At 33.7% G+C, this 18,851-nt stretch overlaps 1 protein-coding gene across 4 annotated transcripts in view; it reads right to left on the bottom strand.

The window, feature by feature from the left end:
- Window positions 1–18,851, bottom strand: part of ECPAS (Ecm29 proteasome adaptor and scaffold) — a 105,676-nt gene that overhangs the window by 48,174 nt on the left and 38,651 nt on the right. For all 4 annotated transcript variants that reach the window (XM_063081554.1, XM_063081556.1, XM_063081555.1 and 1 more), the window contains 9 exons: window positions 16,313–16,394; window positions 13,980–14,099; window positions 8,122–8,207; window positions 7,675–7,753; window positions 5,769–5,818; window positions 4,605–4,671; window positions 4,394–4,516; window positions 2,466–2,569; window positions 261–384 (listed from right to left, as the gene is read on the bottom strand). In XM_063081554.1, the coding sequence (XP_062937624.1) occupies window positions 261–384; window positions 2,466–2,569; window positions 4,394–4,516; window positions 4,605–4,671; window positions 5,769–5,818; window positions 7,675–7,753; window positions 8,122–8,207; window positions 13,980–14,099; window positions 16,313–16,394 (835 nt within the window). The remainder of the gene's footprint in view (window positions 1–260; window positions 385–2,465; window positions 2,570–4,393; window positions 4,517–4,604; window positions 4,672–5,768; window positions 5,819–7,674; window positions 7,754–8,121; window positions 8,208–13,979; window positions 14,100–16,312; window positions 16,395–18,851) is intronic.

The raw sequence follows: 18,851 nt of genomic DNA, 5'->3' as shown, positions 1-18,851 counted from the left end.
AAGGGAAAAAAATTTTAAACACAGCCGAAATATTGTCAAGCATGAAAAGAATTATATGTGGTTCAGATTTAGGTAAAACAGATCAATTACACTGAGAACTATATTTTTCTCCTCACTTTGTGCCTCCCTCTTATTGTAAATATTTACAATATTTACACTATTCAAAATTTAATGATTACATTTTTCATTTAAAAATGTATGTTTATTTTCATCATCCATTATATGACTCAAACTAATTATCTCAAGTTAAAATGCCATACCTTTTCTTGGATATAATATACCATTTCTGGGAAAGAAGGCATCTGCTCAAAAGTACTTTCTTTTCTGTTTCTGCCAGGAAGACACCTTAGTACTCGTTGTGCTTCTCCATGAACTTCTTCTCGTCTTTCAAAAAGACAAGAATAGAAAATAAATTTCACCAATTAGAGAATGATCATTTGAACAATAAGAACAGCAATTTTATTTGGCAGCTGAAGTTCTAAGAAAATGTCTTAAATATATTCTTGACTACCTAAGCAAAGAGTCAATAACATACATTATAAGAAATTACTTCTTTTTGGAGACTTTCTGAGGTTTGGAGAGTGATCTGGCTTGCATCTTTGAATTTTATCCACAGAAAAAAAACAAGACATGATACTGAAATTTATTATGTAAATATATATCTGTGTGCTTTACCCTTGTTAGAGGCAAATCATAAACAATTATAAAACACATTTTAAAGTTCAGTGACTGTTCACCAAACTCCTACACCTCTATGTATTCAGCTACAAGCCCATACAATTGGTAACAGATAACTGACATTAATGTGTAAAAATGAAAAAACCCAACCAATTTCAGATCACCTAAGAGACTGACCTCAGCAACAGTCTTATTTGGAAACCATATAATGTTGCTTTTTAAGTCCTTAATTGCCTCTGAATTGTATCTGGTTTTCCTAACAACAGATAAAGAGCTGAAAAGTAATTTTTTAAAAAGCCTCAAGTTGCCAGAAGATTTTCATTTGACCCGAACAGTCTGAACTAAAGAAGGATAACTACTGAATTAGATATGCTTTGATTTTGCTTTTTAAATAAAAAATAATTAGAGAAACTTAGAGAAGGCACAGTGGTTAAGAGCTTTGCCTGGATGTCCAACTCCCTAGACTTAAGTCCTGGCTCTACCATGATCTGCCATCTTGGCCATTAGGCCACAGGACATTTGGCCTATGATGGGAAACTAAGGTAGAAAAGTGAGAAGCAGCCAACCACCAGAATCAAGATTAACAATCCAAAGCCACATTTCAATATGCTTAAAAATCTAGATGTGGCTGTATGAGAAGCAGCGACCAGCATCAGAAGTCAGGGCTGGCCTATTAGCTCAGTTGGTTACAGCAAGGTTATAATATAACACCAAGGTCACGGGTCTAGATCCCCATGCCACAAAAAAAAAAAAAAAAAAGATCAGAAGTCAAAAGTCAGGGCCTGGCAATAACCTGTGATACCCAATTAAAATACCAACAAAACAACAGCAAAATATATATAATTTACATAAAAGATAAATGGAATGAGGAGCATACAGCTGGGTTAACTGGAATATTGAAACAATTACCCCTTGATAACTGTCCATTTAAAAAGTGGACCATAAGAGTTTATGGGTGAGGGTATTCAAATTAAAGAATGCATAATTTTACTTAAATCATTCCTCAGCATGAATGAGACTTTTCATCTCCCAAGATAAGGCTATCCATGATAACAAAAAAGAAGAAAAATACAAGAATTTCACTTAAAAAATGCAAAAATTCTAAACATTAAATGTAGTAATGGTTTAATATTACGAAATATATTAGAGTGCTTCATGGATTTGAAGATGTCACTGACTGTAAGATACATAATAGACTTGATAAGAATTCTTTTAATATGGACACATACACCTCATTGTATGTACATATTTTAAAATCATGTCCCAATTTCAGAACCATTTAAATGTTTTAAAAAATGCATCATCTACTCTAGAAAATGCAGTAATATAATTCGTTAATATAAAATTCAATGTATTTACCTCATTAAAAAATCTTAGTATACCACATATAAAATGATACTCTATCAGCATAATATTAAAATGTCAAACTATCAACATTGATCTTTCTTCCTCCTTACATAGGGCTTGTTTTTAGAGATTTAATTATATTACATATACAATTATGTAATTTGTTAATTTCATGAGCATTTCTCTATATGATCTACATATCAATTACATAGATATACACACAACCTATAAACATTATAAAGATATAGATATACATGTAATATCTACATTATTATGTAAATATATAAATGACTCTCGTCTATATCAATGGCCATACTTTAAACTATTTAATAATCTGTTTCTATATTTCATAAGCCAACACTGCAAACAACACAAATCTTAGTTATTTTCAAATAAATTTTAAATGAACCCAAATTCAATTAACACCTTTTGAAACTTACGGATCTCCTGAAGCTAGTAGGAGCAAATATCTGGAAGGTATATGATCTGAGGGAAACACCGTGCTGGCAAATTTCACAGCCACCTGTCGAACTTGAACTTCAGGCTATTTGACACATAAATGAACACCAACCCCACCCCCAAGGGGAAAAAAAAAAATTTAATTACCAGCAACTCATTCCAGTCAAGATAAATCATCCTAATGGTACACAATTCAAAATTTAAGTTGACATTTTATTAAATATGTCAAAATCAATAAAATCAAGACAAATCATTTGTTTGAGATCTTTAACAATGTTGTTTGAAAGTCATTGGACAGTGGCATCGCTTAAAGAGTACTTCTGTGATCTAAGAAGATCCTCCAAGTAAATCAGGAAGACCTAGAAAGACCGTAACTAGAGAATCTATATGTATATGCACATCCTCAGCTCAAACCTTAAGACCAGGTTCACTGGCCACCATCTCTGCCTCCCCAATTCTCAAACTCTCAGTCACACAAGTGAAATTCAGGTATTTTGCAGGGAACACATACAGAGCTTACTTGGAATCCCTACAAATTTGAAGCAAAGTATCTCCAATGTTCTCAGATTAGCTCTAAAGTTAAAACTGACTCCAAAGCAAAGTTTCAACTATAAAAATATATTCAATTAACTTAGATTAATAATCTTTGAATGCAAAGTTCAACCAAAAAGCAGTTTTGGAATCTACTGATTCTTAAATTTTATTCGTATGTACCTTCCCCCAAGTCATTCCTCCAGCCACAAACATAAGTGAGATAAGAAAGATCTTAAGAAATATAAACTGTCCCATTAATTCTGGTGCTCTTGCTATTTAGCAGTCCTTGAGCTACATTAAAAAGCAACAATATTAAGGACTAATCTAAAGTATATGATTAACCTAGAGTCTGGTTCCTTTAAATGCAGTCTGTGAAAAGAAATTAGATTTGGCTTGGTAACAGTTACATGATTTGATCTGCATGAGCAGAACCAGTATCTACAAGCATTACACAAGCATCACACTTCCTTGTAAAGTTTCCTAGGGAAAGTTTTAAATATTCTGATGAACTTCCAACCAAGCCTAAACATCTTTGTCCACGATATGTGACCATGAACCATGTGCACTGGACATCAGGAGCATTTGAAAATATACTTTTCACAGTATGGTATATACTTTTCACAATTTAACCTGTCATATTTCAATAGAAACCAGATACCTTCCTCACCCTTTAATAATTCCCTCAATATGGATTAAATCATGTCAGCCTAATTTCAGTAGGACCCAATTTATATTAAGCTCACTAATACTTTTTGGTATCATTCCCTCTTCCAATCTCCCACTCTTTCTACTCTTAGAAATAGAGGACAAAGAACTGACTAAAGCAAATGCATAATATATTATTTTATATTATATATACATGTATATACATATGTGTATATATCTACAGATACTCAAAATACTCCTACAAACTCCCATGAAAACCAAATAAAGAGGACTAAAAAAAGGAAGAAGAGCATGTATGATGATACTGACTTACTTCTTACAGACTCATTTTGACATACGGAATTTGTCTTTCTTTCCTTCTGCTTTTCTCTGACAATGCTACATATAGAATTCTACCCCAATGGACTGCAGGGCTTATCTACCAGTTAAGAAGACAAAAACCTTCCAACTTGGAAGATATGGCATTAAGAACAGTTTTTCTACATGGAAGACTTTAAACATAGCCATTACTCTGAATACTACCACTTCCTCTCCCCTAAAATCAAATTCCTTCATAAATAATTTTAAAAGATCATAAATTACAGTCCAAGTGAAAGCAAGTATTCTTCTTAATTATCAAAATAATTAAGGAAAAAAGCAATTCAAGTTTTGTTCTTAAAAATATAAAATGTATATTACCAGCCATTGTAATTCACATAGTTGGACTGACCTTTATTAAGTACGATGCCACAAGTGCCTCCATGAGAGTTCGCTGTGCTCCTTCCAAAGTACTATAAGCTCCAACCATCATAGATAGTGCTTCTTGAATAGCAAGTCGAGTCTCGGGCTCTTCCTATAATGATAAAAATAGTGTTTCCCTCCATAGGGTTTCCCAGCGAACATCCAAACGAAAAGCATAAACTTACCAGTTGTTTTCCTACCTTACACAGGGCTTCAAAAAGCTGCTGCACAAGAGCTATATCCTTAGTGAATAAATGGGGCATTCGACTGTAAGAGAATACAAGAGTATCATTACCATCATAAATTTCCATGAGATGAAAAAGGGAGAAAATAAATACAGGGAGCTCAGGTGGTTAGAGCACAGTGCTGATAACACTAAGGTTAAGGGTTCAGATCCCCAAGCCAGCCAGCCACCAAAAAAAACTAACTAAATACTGAATTTCTGCACTCATATTTTCACCTCTCAACACAATGTCAGCATCATTAGATGATCTCCCCCAAGAGCCAAATATTTTTAAAAGCAAATATTTAATTCCTCAACTGTCTAAGCCAAGCAACCTTAAATACATATTTTCCAGATGTTGCCTCTATAAATATTCCATGCATTCAGTTAACATTTCTGATTTTATCATGAAGAAAACAGATCAGACCGAACTGTGATTTAAACTAAAGGCCAACAGACAAGGGACAAGATTTGCCCACGAAATGTGTGCTACATCAGTTGATCTGGGGTGGCTTTCTTCCGACCCCCAATGCTCCTTTCCCTGCACAGTAGAGAAGAGCTAGCCCTAGTCTACATAGGTCGATACAGAACCTGCACTGGGGGCGGAAGCAGCACATGGTGCCGCTGAGACCGCTTCAGCTCTATCTCCCTGCTTTGAAATACTGTGAAGGAAGATGAAACTGGGAGGAACTGAAATGAGGAAATCATACTAAGCAGAAGAAAAAAATCCATCTTTGGAAACAGGGCCGATCAGAATCATAATCTAAACACTATCAGAAAGAGACTCACTATAAAAACCTGATTATTGGGATTATAAAGACTAGCAGTAAGTGGCAACAAGAACACTTAGGGTCAATCAAATGCCTCTAAAGTACAAAAAAATGTAACTCATTATGACACAATTCTTTTCAAAATCCCATTTCAAGACTACGGTTTAATACCGTAAAATATCTTCAAATGTAAACTAAAAGGTCTCACATCTTTCTCTTTCTACAAAGAAAACAGTTCTTAACAACCTATACCATTAAATACATTTCATTTCAGAATCACAACAAATTTATTCTCCATCCATTATTAAACGCGACATAATTTTTCTCAGTTTACCAACAGGATATCTCTCACTAAAAAAGAGTTTACTCACCTGGAAAGTTTTCCAACAGCTGAATATGCCATTGACAGTAGTTTAGGGTCCTTGAAATTAAAAAAAAAAGAAAAAGAAAAGAAAAGAAAGAACAAAAACAGACAAAACAAAAAATACAGTAAACAGCTAAACCTTTTCGCTGCAATTACACGCATTATTTTACTCCTTGTTAAGCCTTATTCTCACTTTAACTACATGATATTAGCATCTGAACAAAACAAAACAAAACAAAAAAAGGTCCAAACCCAGAATCTATCACACTATTAAAAGGAAAAACAAAACCTTGCATCCTCAACTCATTCGAAAAAAAAAAAAAATTTAAAAATAAATAAGTATATATATATATATATATATAGTGGTCATAAATGAAAGGTTTCTCTCAGCTAGTGCTAAGTTCAGGATATTTTTAACACTATATAACCTACAAACACCAAAATTCATCTTCAATACACTAGAAAAATAGCTTAACTTAGAAAATTCATCACTGGTCAAACAGACTAGGATTCTTCCTCTCTATCAAAATTGCAGTAATTTGTAGTATGATTTTCTAAAACTCTGCACTATAATAAACAGCTTCCTCACATATATTTCAACATAAAAAAAGAAGGAGGTCAGAATCAATCAGCAAATGAATTAGTGAAAGTCCCTGCTCAAGACACAGACAAAATTTTACATGGTTTTATGAAAACCAATCGTCTGATTACTCAGAACACAGTAACAAACTTCTGCCAACTGAAGCTTATACATCTAATCTAGGATTCACCCTTCCACACATTTATGGATTCACCTGTTGGGAAGACATGTAGGTATCATCTGGAGGTAAGGGGATTAGGGCTCTGTGGTTTTTCTGGCCTCTCTAACCTATTTTTAAATATACAGCTTCTCCCCAAAAGACCCAAAACATTCTTATTTTTACCAGCCACTCCAAAGCATCTATCTATGCCATAAAAATAACCTGAATGGTTCCCTAGACCTTAAAAACCATGCAAGCTTTATTCTACAGGAGAAAGAAGATAGGAAAACCAGGCCTACCATTACCCCTAAAGCACAGCAAATGAACAGCTTTTCTCTAATAATAATATCTACTAATGTGCCCTGACTGTGCTGAATAATTTATGTGTATTAACTCAATCTTAATAATAATTCAGTAAGGTGGTGGTATTATTTTCATTTTTCTAATAAAGAATAGAGGTCCAAAGAATTTAAGTAACTCACCAAAGAACAAAACTAGGATTCAAACTCAATTCTAACTTTAAATGGCAAAATCTTGATCTCACTCTACTATTGCAAACATGCATTCATGTTTAGCTAAGACTAAGGAAAATAATCCTAACTAGAGTTCTTAAAAACTTATCTTTTTTTTTAGCAAATTCCTCTGAAATACTAGAGTAGTGACAGAAATACAGCAGGGAAAAGCAGGATTGGGAAATCTACAATTCAAGGAATCCTCATCCCATTTAGCTTAAGGAATCAAAAATTTACTGAATGCATGTTTTGATAGAATTTTGAGTCAGTAAAATCTCAGTCCCTAAGAATTAACAATTTCCCAATACAAGCCAAATCCAAATAGTCTCATATGGAAATAAATCAAAAAATAAATTTCAGCTAATTCCTTTAATTCCATATTTGCACAGTACCTAGAAGTAGCATAAAATGCACTTGCTTTAAAAAATGTTGTGTAAAGTGGTAAGATCCCCTCAAGATTCCTATCAGTTTTTAATACTTACTTTTGAAAAAGGCAAAAAATGGCAGTAATTTCTGAAATTTGTACCACTTCAAGGAAAAATGTTAAAAAACAATGAGCGTACTTTAAGTAACTACATCAATAGGTGCAGCATAAAGATTTATTATAGAAAATATTTTAAAATATACCATGCTAACAAAATTTAAAAGACAAGTGACTTACTTCTTTATATTCATTGATTAGCTTGGTGAGGCCATTCAAAAGCATTGGACCTAATGGCTTAATCTTGATTTCAGGACAGCTTTAAAAAATACACACATACACAAAGCAAGATAAGAATCTCATAATTACATATCTTTTGACATGATTATTTAAAACAGAGACATAGGCTGGCTGGTTAGCTCAATTGGTTAGAGCGTGATGCTGATAACACCAAGATCCAGGGTTCAATCCTTATACTGCCCAGTGGCCAAAAAAAGTTTTTTTTAATTTTAAAAAAAATAGAGACATGACTGAAATAACCTAAATAACCTACTAAAATCTGAAAATGTTTTAAGATAAGCTACTTGATTTCTTTCTAGGTAAGATGGGTAAAAAGATATACTTGAATCATCTGATCATTCTAGCAGTTTGAACATTTTACGGTTAAAATAGCTTAAAAAAACTTACTTTATACAAATGTGATGCACAAATTGCAGGGACAGTGTTCTTAACTTTGAATTTGTATTTGTACCAAAAAGCCCATCATATACAACCTATGTGAAAAGAACAAAGTAAAGAACACCAATTAGCAAAATAAAAATTTACTATTTTCAAATAGTAGTCAGGATTCAATAGCAGGCCTTTTGTACTAACACCTTGTTCTTCAAAATCAATGCAGTTCTTTGTAATATAGAAAAACATTATCAGCTGAATGACTTAGAAAACCAATCATAACTCCTATCAATAGTCTGTGCAGTAACAAAACACACTGGTTGAACTCACAAGTCTACAAAACTTGTAGGTCTACCACTAGGAAGCAAGGAAGAGTACATGATGGCAACTCTGCCATTCCATACCACACAGGGGACACTAGCAGATAAGATCATTTCTTAATCACACGTAGTAGAGATTCAAATTATAATATAAACTATAATAAAAGCTTCACAAAAAACAAAATTAAACATTCTAGAAGTGTGCAGTCAAAATAGAAGTGATCCTTATACTGTATAAATCATATCTGCAAGGCAAAAAGATCATGCACATAAGTCCTGTGTGGCTTCCAGCAAGTTCAAATATTGAACATCAACTTCAAAGATATCTAAACCCCTCAAATTCCTACTTTTTACGGGAAATATTACTCATACATTTAAAAAAACTCCAGACTCTTGTTCCTAAAACTACTAGCAGTATTCTAATCTTATTTAACAATAACACTTGAGCTACAAACTAGTAGTTGTATTGAGTATCTGCTTTATAATTACCACTATGCTAGATACCATGAGATATTAAAAAAAAAAAAAGCATTGCTATCAATGCAGTTAATCTTGTTGACGAGTTAGGATATACATACATTAAAAATGAAGCAGGACAAAATTCAATCAAGGGCTACATTATTTTTGTTTTGATTTTGGTTTTTTTATTATTTATTTATTATTTATTTTAATTTATCAATGTAAATGTAGTTTGACTTTCCAAGTGCTACATTGTTTGGAACACTTTTTTTAGAACATTAATCTGATAATGTCAATATTATAGAGAATAATATGGTAAGATATTAGAAGCAAAAGGATTACTCAGAACACTATTGTTCTGCAGAAAAAAATAAAATTTATGGTGCACATATTATGTGTGAAGAATTGTGCTGGGTGTTTCTATGTGTTCAAAACTGAGGTGAGGTAACACATGCCTAGTTAAAGGAATGGGAATCAGGAAAGAAGAGACTCATCTGAATGACACCTTGAAGGATTCTGTGATTCACAGATGAAGAGAGGGGTGGGCAAACTATGCAGGACAACGGTAATGCCATCATGAGAAATAGGAATATAAGAAAAGGAGGAACATTTATAGGTAGTGAGTTTTGCCTTTGCATACGCTGAATTTTAGCTAGACTTATTTTCAAAATATATAAATAATTAGAAGTAAAGTATAATAAACCTACGGGAAGCATATATTTTGTCGAAAAATTCTGGCAGCATATTATATAACGTAGTGTTACTAGAAGTATATTTTCTAAACCAAAATTATCAAGATGCTATCTGGGAAATAGTTCTTGGAAACTAAAATCTAAGAAGACCTGTGGAAATTTTATATTTATGGAGACACAGAACAGAATACTTAAAATTATCCATACGTTAGAGTGTCTGCAATAAGCCAGACCCTCGGAACAGAAGAAAGCAGCCATATAAACAAATAAGTCTCAAGCAGAGAGATGCTAAGACAGAAGTCTGTGTCCACCTTACAGTGAAAGCACAAAGGAGTGTGTGCTCAGTTTTGGACTGAAAGGGAAGAGAGGCAGGAAATGGGAACATTTCGGATAGCAGGTGACACTCTGAGTAAATACTAAAACGTGAATAGATGTTTACCAGACTAAAAGGCAGAGGGGAGCTGCTGTGCTGGGCAGAGGGAGCATCATGAACAGAGACAGAGCCATGAAAACAGCATATTTAAGGAGCTACAATCTTTTACTGGAGCATAAGGTGCAGGGCAAGGGGTGGTGAGAGATGAGACCAGAAGGCAAATAACTTCCAACCTTTCACCATCTAGTAAGAACTTAACTGAATGAGTACTAGTCACTGTGTTCTAAACTTTCTATTCATTATTCCATTCAGTCTTCACAATATTGCCATGAGGTAGGTGCTATTATTACAGATTTAAAAAAAGAGAGAGAAGAAAAGAAAAACACTTTAGACTTATTTAAGAGCAAAAGCAAATAACTGACATCATAAGAAATCTACAAAATAATATCCTTTACAAACACTGATGCAAAAATCATCAACAAAATAGCACACTGAATTCAGCAGTATATTAAAAATATTATACAGTGTGAACAAATGGAATTTATTACTAGAAGGCAAGGATGGTTCAACATAGGAAAACCAATCAATGTAATACTCTACATAAACAGAATGAAGAAAAAAAAATCACGTTCATTTCAACTGATGCAGAAAAAGCACTTGACAAATTTCAACATGTTTTCACAATAAAAACATTCATCAAACCAGGAATAGAAGGAAACTACATTGACATAATAAAAGCCATATACAAAAAACCCACAGTGAACACCACACTCAATGGTAAAAGACAGAGTTTTTCCTCCAAGATCAGGAATAAGGCAAAGACTTCCGCTTTGCCATTTCTATCTGACATAGTACTGGAAGTTCTAGGCAGAGCAATTAGACAAGAAAGAGACAGAAAAGACACCCAAATTGGAAAGGAGAAAGTAAAATTATCTCTGTTCACAGATGAGATGATCTTTTAGGTATAAAGCCCTAAAGAGTCCACCAAAAGAACTAATAAATGAATTCAGCAAAGCAGCAGGACACAAAATCATGAATCAGTTGCAGTTCTATACACTAACAATGAACAATCTGAAAAGGAAATTATGAGAACAATTCCATATACTATGGCATCAAAAAAAATAAAATATTTAGGCATTAACTTACTCAAGGAAGTGAAAGACTTGTACAATGAAAAAAACAAAACACTAATGAAAGAAACTGAAGAAGACATAAACAGAAACACATCCCACATTTGTGGACCAGATGACTTAATATTTAGATATCAATACTACCCAAAGCAATCTACAGATTCAATGCAATCCCTACCAAAATTCCAATGATGTTCTTTGCAGAAATAGAAAAACCCATCCTAAAATTCATATGGAAGGACTGGCCAGTTAGCTTACTTCTTTAGAACTGGTACTCGGGCCAAGCCCGTGGCGCACTTGGGAGAGTGCGGCGCTGGGAGCGCGGCGACGCTCCCGCCGCGGGTTCGGATCCTATATAGGAATGGCCGGTGCACTCACGGGGCTGAGTGCTGGTCACGAAAAAGGCAAAAAAAAAAAAAAAAAAAAAAAAAAGAGCTGGTACTCATACACCAATGTCAAGGGTTCAGATCTCCTTACCAGCCAGCTGCTAAAAAAATTAATAAAATAAAAAATATATATAAAATAAAATTCACACCAAATTTCAAGGGATCCTGAATAGCCAAAACAATCTTGAAAAATAAGATCAAAGCTGGAGGACTCTCACTTCCTGATTTCAAAATTTATTACAAAGCTACAGTAAACAAAACAATATGGTACTGGCATAAAGACAGACATACAGAGCAATGCAATAGAATACAGAGCCCAGAAATAAACCCTCACATATATGGTCAAGTAATTTTTGACAAGGGAGTCAATACCATTCAATGGGGAAAGGACAGCCTTTTCAACGAACAGTGCTGGAAAAACTGGATATCCACATGCAAAAGAAAGAAGTTGAACCCTTACCTAACACCATATATGAAAATAAATTCAAAATGGATCAAAGACCTAAATATAAGACCTAAAACTATGACAGTCTTAGGAAAAAACACAGGATAAAAGCTTCACAGCACTGAATTTGGCAATGGTCTCTTAGACATGGCATCAAAGGCACAGGCAACAACAAAAGAAAAAATAGACAAATTGGACTTCATGAAAACTAAAAATTTTGTGCATCAAAAGGCAATATCAAAAGAGAAAAAAAGGCAACTCACAGAATAGGAAAAAACATTTGCAAATCATATATCTGATAAGGGATTAATAGCCAGAATATAGAGAGAACTCCTAAAACTAAACAACAAAATAACAAACAAATCTATTAAAAAATGGGCAAAAGACTTAATTATTTCTCCAAAGAGGATACAGAAATCACCAAGTAGTACTGGAAAAGATGCTTGATGTCACTAGTCATGAGGGAAATGCAAATCAAAACTATAATGAAACAGATACTTCCCCACACCCATTAGGAAGGCTATTTAAAAATATATATATATATCAGAAAGTTTGATCCCTATCTGGCCGGCCACCAAAAAAAAAAAACCACAACACCAAGGTCCAAAATTCAATCCCTTTACTGGCCGGTAGCATACCACCCCCCAACCAAAAAAAAAACAAACCAGAAAATAAGTGCTGTTGAGGATGTGGCGAAATTGGAACCCTTGTTGTGTACTGCTGGTGGGCATGTAAAATGGTACAGCCATTATGGAAAACAGTACGGTGGTTCCTCAAAAAATAAAAGTTACAGCTGGCCAGTTATCTCAGCTGGTTAGAGCAAGATGCTGATAACACCAAGATCTAGGGTTTAATCCCTGTACCAACCAGAACAAAAAAAAATTTATTTTTAATTAAAATTACCATATGATCCAGCAATTCCATTTCTGGGTATAAACCCAAAAGAAGTGAATGCAGGATCTCAAAGAGATATTTCTAACACCCATGTTCATAGCAGCATTATTCAATAAAGCTGAAATATGGAAGAAATCCAAATGTCCATCAAAAGATAAATGGACAGTCAGCCTTAAAAAAAAAGGAAATCCTGACATATACTACAACATGGATGAAACTTGAGGACATTATACTAAGTGAAATAAGCCATTTAGAGAAGACAAATACTATATGATTCCACTTATATGAGTTACCTATAAGTTGTCAAAATCATAGAGACAGAAAGTAGAATGGTGGTTGCCAGGAGCTAGGGAAAGATGAGAATGAGGAGTTATTGTTTAACGGTCTTAGACTTTCAGTTTTTCAAGATGAAAAGAGTTACAGAGATGGGTAGTGATGGTGCACAACACTGATTCTATTTAATATCACTGAATTGTACACTTAAAAATGATTAAGATGGTAAGTTTTATGCGTATTTTCCCACAATAAAAAAAAGTGGAAAGAAAAAAAAAAGGAAATAGTTAATGAAGACAAATTATACCCAAATCTATCTGCCTCCAGAGTTGAGCTGGTCATGACTTGTACAAAAGACAAGGTCTTTTGTGGAAGAGTTTGCATCCTTCACCAACAGAGAGTACAGGATTTCCAACTGCAAACATAATTCCAGTGGCAACACAGAAAACAGTGAATGCGGGGCAAGACTATAGACAGCGAGACAAGGTAGCAGACTACTGCAATAACCAATAACTAATATTAGCATTGGGCACGGAGAGATGGAGACATTAGGAAGACAAAATCAAGAGGATCTGGTGACTGCCTTCATGTGGGGTTTCAGTTAAGGATGACTCAGTTTTTGTACTTAAGTAAGTTCCGTACCATTTTTGGACAAAAGCTACACAAACACAAAAAACAGTTTGAAAGGGGTTATCAACATATCCCTTGGAAACCATAGTTTATGTTCTGTAATAAATTCTTCAAAAATCATTCCACAGCAAACAAGATAGGGAAAAAAGACTCTCGATCTTGTTTTATACATCAACATGCCTCCTGAATATCCATTAACACAGTTCTTTCTCTAACTAAATAGACATAAAAGTTGCAGACAGGCCATTTTTCTCTGGAAAGAACAAATTACCTGAATGTTAGCTGGGAACGTTTCAGCAGCTTGTCTAGAACGGAGGAGATGGGGAACAATCTTTAACTTGACTCTGGTACTAACTGGGTCCCTTTTCAGCTCTGGCTTCAGAACTGCTCCCTGTCAAAAATACGTCTGATTATAACTCAGCATTTCAAAATTATTTTGAACTGAAAAAGGCATGAAAGAAAGCTCATATAAATCAGTGGTTCTCAAACTTCGTTCTAAGATCCCTTCACATTCACAAATTACTGAAGATTCTAAAGAGCTTTTGTTTATATCAATATAAACTATCAATATTTATTGTATTATATATTAAAACTGAGAAATTTTTAAATATTTGCTTATTCACTCAGAAACATTAATAAATTCATTATTTTCATAAATAACATTTTTATGAAAAAGGACTATTTTCTAAATCAAAAAATTGTACTGAGAAAGTAGCACTGATTTACATTTTTTGCAAATGTTTGCAATGTCCACCTTACTAGAAAGAGAACTGGATTTGTGTATATATTCTCCTGCATTCAAACTGCTGTAATACGTTTTGGTTGAAGTGCATGACAAAAACCCACCTTGCACAGATATGTGATTAGAAAAGTAGAGATGATTTTAGCCTTTTCAGGTAATTGTGGATATTCTATTTTGATGCTACACCAAAACTTGATAAATAATAACTTCTTAAAGGTTAGTTGCAATTTGGAGTTGAAATATCAGTAAACTTTTGTATACTGTTATACTAAAATCTTGCCCTTTGAGTTGCTCCCTTATGCTTGTATGATTTTATAACATTATTGGAAAGTACTGGCTTACTGAATTAAGCAAATGTTTCATTATACAACATCCATTAAAAAAAAAAAAAGAAAGAAAAAGCATGTTTCCTATCACCACCAATCTCATCAGAAAAATCCATTAGGTACTGATAAGCTGTCAAGCCACCATGGTGAATACAAGTTTCACAAAATTCTAATTTTTGCTTGAAAGCTCAACTTTTATCATTGCTAATAAATTATGTTGTTTTTCTTAAAGTTACAACCTCATTATTTTCCTTTTAGAGAAAATATATGCCAAATACCCATCTTGGTAAACATAGTTGCCTGTCTACTTTTCAAGTAAAATAATTTTTACTGCTTCATGGAGAATATTCTTAGGCTGAGTTTTATTCTTTCTCTCTTTTTCTTTTTTACCATGAGTGTGAGACAATGAAGAATAGAATGACTGCTAGTATTCCTTTGAAACATAGCTTTGATTTGTGTTAGGACCCTGGCAAGTACACCCACCATTGCTTTTGTACCATAAGTAAAAATACCAACATAGTAAAAAAGGCAAATAATCTCTTGCCTTCAGAGACCCCCTAAAAGGCACTTTGTGACTCCCAAAAAGATCCATGGACCACACTCTGAGAACCACTAATCTAATACAAACACTTTCATTTTCTACATTAAGAACATGAGGTCCAGAGAAGTTCTGTGATTAGCCAAACCTCTCCTCCCCAGCACATTCATGTGCAGCCATTCAGAGCTAGGATCCAGCAGGCCCAATTCATTATTCTTTCTGCTACACCACATTCAATTTAAACTAATTGGAGCTAATATTATTTTTTAAACAACTATTTATGATTTAAAAAACAAGAAAGCAAGCAAGCAAACAAATAATCCTTGTATGTCTGGGTTTGGACTTGGAATACTTTTAAACAAAGTGAACTAAACAGAACTTATGTTATTAAGCAAAAATCTTATTTCAAGGCTTCAGAAGTACCCATCTTTTGTTCTAGATTCTAGACCAAGGGTCTGCAAACTACAGCCACGGGCCAAATCTAGCCCAACGTCTATTTTGAGAAAGCCTGTGAGTTAAGAATCATTTTCACATTTTTAAATGGTTAAAAAAAAAATAAAGGGAATATTTTGTGACATTTGACAATGATATGAAATTCAAACGTCAGCATCCACAAAATTTTATCGGAACACAGTCCTGCTCACTCAGTTATGTATTGCCTATGGCTGCTTTCATGTTATGACAGAGCTTAGTAGTTGCAGCCCCAGACACCCAAAGACCTGCAAAGCCTAAAATATTTACAGAAAAAATTTGTTGATCCCTAATTTAGACAATGTATCATCATCATTTAAATACCTGAATTGAAAACAACAGATTAAGTAAACTAAGTTGCCAGGAGATTTTAATTCATCTAGACTAGGATGGCTTAAAACTAGTATTTCATATAGCATAGATTCTGCTTAAGTCAAAATAACTAGGAGAAAATGTTCAATTACATACAGTTCATGTCAGCAAAAATGCTTTTTATGCTGATGTGAGAATAAATCAAAACAACCTACCTCTTTTGTCTTCAGTGGTATATCTCCAAGGTATACCTTGTACATCTTATTAATAATGGCAGGATTATTCCAGTCAATTAAGCTACAAAAGGTTTCAACACAGGTTGTTAAAATTATTTTTTCTTCCCACTTCAATGATTTCAGAAGATCATAGTCCCCATATTTATTACCAAAGGCAAATGCAGAAACACACAAATTAAATGGGCAATTGACATCACAGAAGAAAAAAAAAAAAAAAGGGACTAACTTCTATCAAAGTTAGTTTTTAAACAAACAAACAACAAAAAAAAATACCAAATCATTCATTCCTCCTTGATTCAGCAGACTATTGCCACACAAGAAATCTGGACTCTGTTCCTATACAGGTATGCTCTCAGGACCAATGTCATGGGGCAACTCCAACAAAGCAAAGCTATATTACATTTGTTAAAAGAACCCTGGGCCAGGGTATGATTGTTCTGTTTAACCACTTGGAAATTCAAAGGAGATAAGGAAAAGTGACAAAAAAAGTTTTTATCCATGAAAGCCACACCTTAGGAAGCTTACAACCCATCAAATTTCTCAAATATTGTGTCACTGTATTCCCAGTATCCCCTTTTCCTTATCTACCAGCACACACTTGCAGTTTTAGTACCTGATTCTACAGAGCAGTCACATTGCCATTAGTCACTAAGACATTCCTATTTGGGCCCCACAATAAGGTGAATTAGGATGTAAGGTGATTGGTGATTGACTCCCACTCTCTGCAGCAGACCCCACCCAATTTTATGAAACTAGCAATAATGTAATCCTTCATTTCACTTGACTGGTGAGGTTTTATCATACTATCTTTTCTTCTTTTCCAATGCCTTTTGACATTGGTTTTGCTTTCAAGCCATGCTGTATGTGTGCGAACACAGTCATCCTGCTGCTTTGACTGCTTTTCTGATCCATCTCTTCTTCCATAGTTTATTAATCTGCCTTTCTTTGTATATCTACAATCCCACTATTCTCAAAGCCATTCTATAACTATATTTTAGGTATTAGTTGCCTACATCTTCCCTTAGCTGATTGCTACTAATTATCAAGTTCTATCATTGTTTCCCTTCTATAATACTTCAGGCTCAGAGATTTTGACAAAACGCGTGAACACTTTAGTGAAACAGACTAGTTAACTAAGAAGGACAATTTCCTGTGTTCTTTCTATTTTTCTTCTTCCGATATTTCTACTTTTAGTTTTCTGATTACATGTTTGTTGTGAAAATTTAGAAATGAATAATATAGAAAATAAAATTCCTTATAATCTGCAGTATATCCCTATTCCTTTTCAATACAATAACAACTAACTTTGGTGTATCTTTTTCTAGATGTCTTTCTTACACATGTAAAATAGGTGGTTGGGTATGGCAGGCAAGTAGATATAGATCAATAGATAGATACATCACTTGAAGAGATACTTTGGAATTTTTCTTTGACAAAAAAGAATAATATCTATATATGGTTCTCAACTTGCTTTTTATCTCTTAAAAATGTTATATTATTTTATGTGAAAAAATGCATACATTTGTTTTCATAGATGAAACCAAAACTAAACACTTAAGTATCACAAATATTTCCAACAATCAAATTCACTATATGATGTAAAAAATGGGGCCAGTTCAAACACAACAAGTTTTAAAGAAAGATTTTTTTGATACTTCAAAAGTAAATCCCTTGAAATGGATACCAGCAAGATTCAGTTACCAGCAGCACAAAGGAATTTAGACTTGGGAGGAATCTTAAGTACAATCTAATCCAACTTTTTTATTTTACAGAGTCTAAGACCCAGTGAGGTGCAGCCAGCCTCCCAAATTCATAGAACCAGCAAGAGGAATGACTAGAATTAACTTCATGATCAACACCCTCCTCCTCTATGCCACCTCACATGCTCTCTGGTGGTAAGCTGCTCCCAACCACCACCACCACACACACACACCCACATATATTTCAACAAGCAAATTAAAACAAAATGAAGTAAACTTTTTTAATCTGTTAAACCTACTTGCACTGGTCTTGTTGGACAGGATAAACTACAATATTACAAAACTTTATGACCTTATCCATATTCTACTGTCTTCTAGAATGTTATTACGTAATTATAAGCATTAAAACAAATTCAAAAAAGAACTACTCCATGAGTCAACTTTTTTAACCAAATAGCTTCATTTTTTTCATGCTATTCTTTAATCTTTGCACATGTCATTTTTTAAATTTACAATCAGTGCACGTATTTTGTATTCTGCTTTATTCACCCGCCATTACTTGTGAGCAATTTACATGTTGATATATTATTCTTATAATTATTTTGGCAGATATTTAATATTCTATAAAATTATATACAGTAACTCACTCAACTATATCTCCACTGTGGGAACCAAAATTTTTTCCAACTCTTTTTTTTAACAATTATGGGAAATGCTATAATGAACAAATCCATCACATTTTTCTAAAGATAGTCTTTTTCTTCTTTTGAAGGATTTCCTTAGGATAAAACTCTCAGAAGATTTGGATAAAATAGTAA

The sequence above is a fragment of the Cynocephalus volans genome, chromosome 17 (genome assembly GCF_027409185.1).
Source record: "Cynocephalus volans isolate mCynVol1 chromosome 17, mCynVol1.pri, whole genome shotgun sequence".
NCBI lineage: Eukaryota > Metazoa > Chordata > Mammalia > Dermoptera > Cynocephalidae > Cynocephalus > Cynocephalus volans.
Note: the sequence above shows the minus strand (reverse complement) of the source record. Positions and strands in the feature narration are given on the sequence as shown.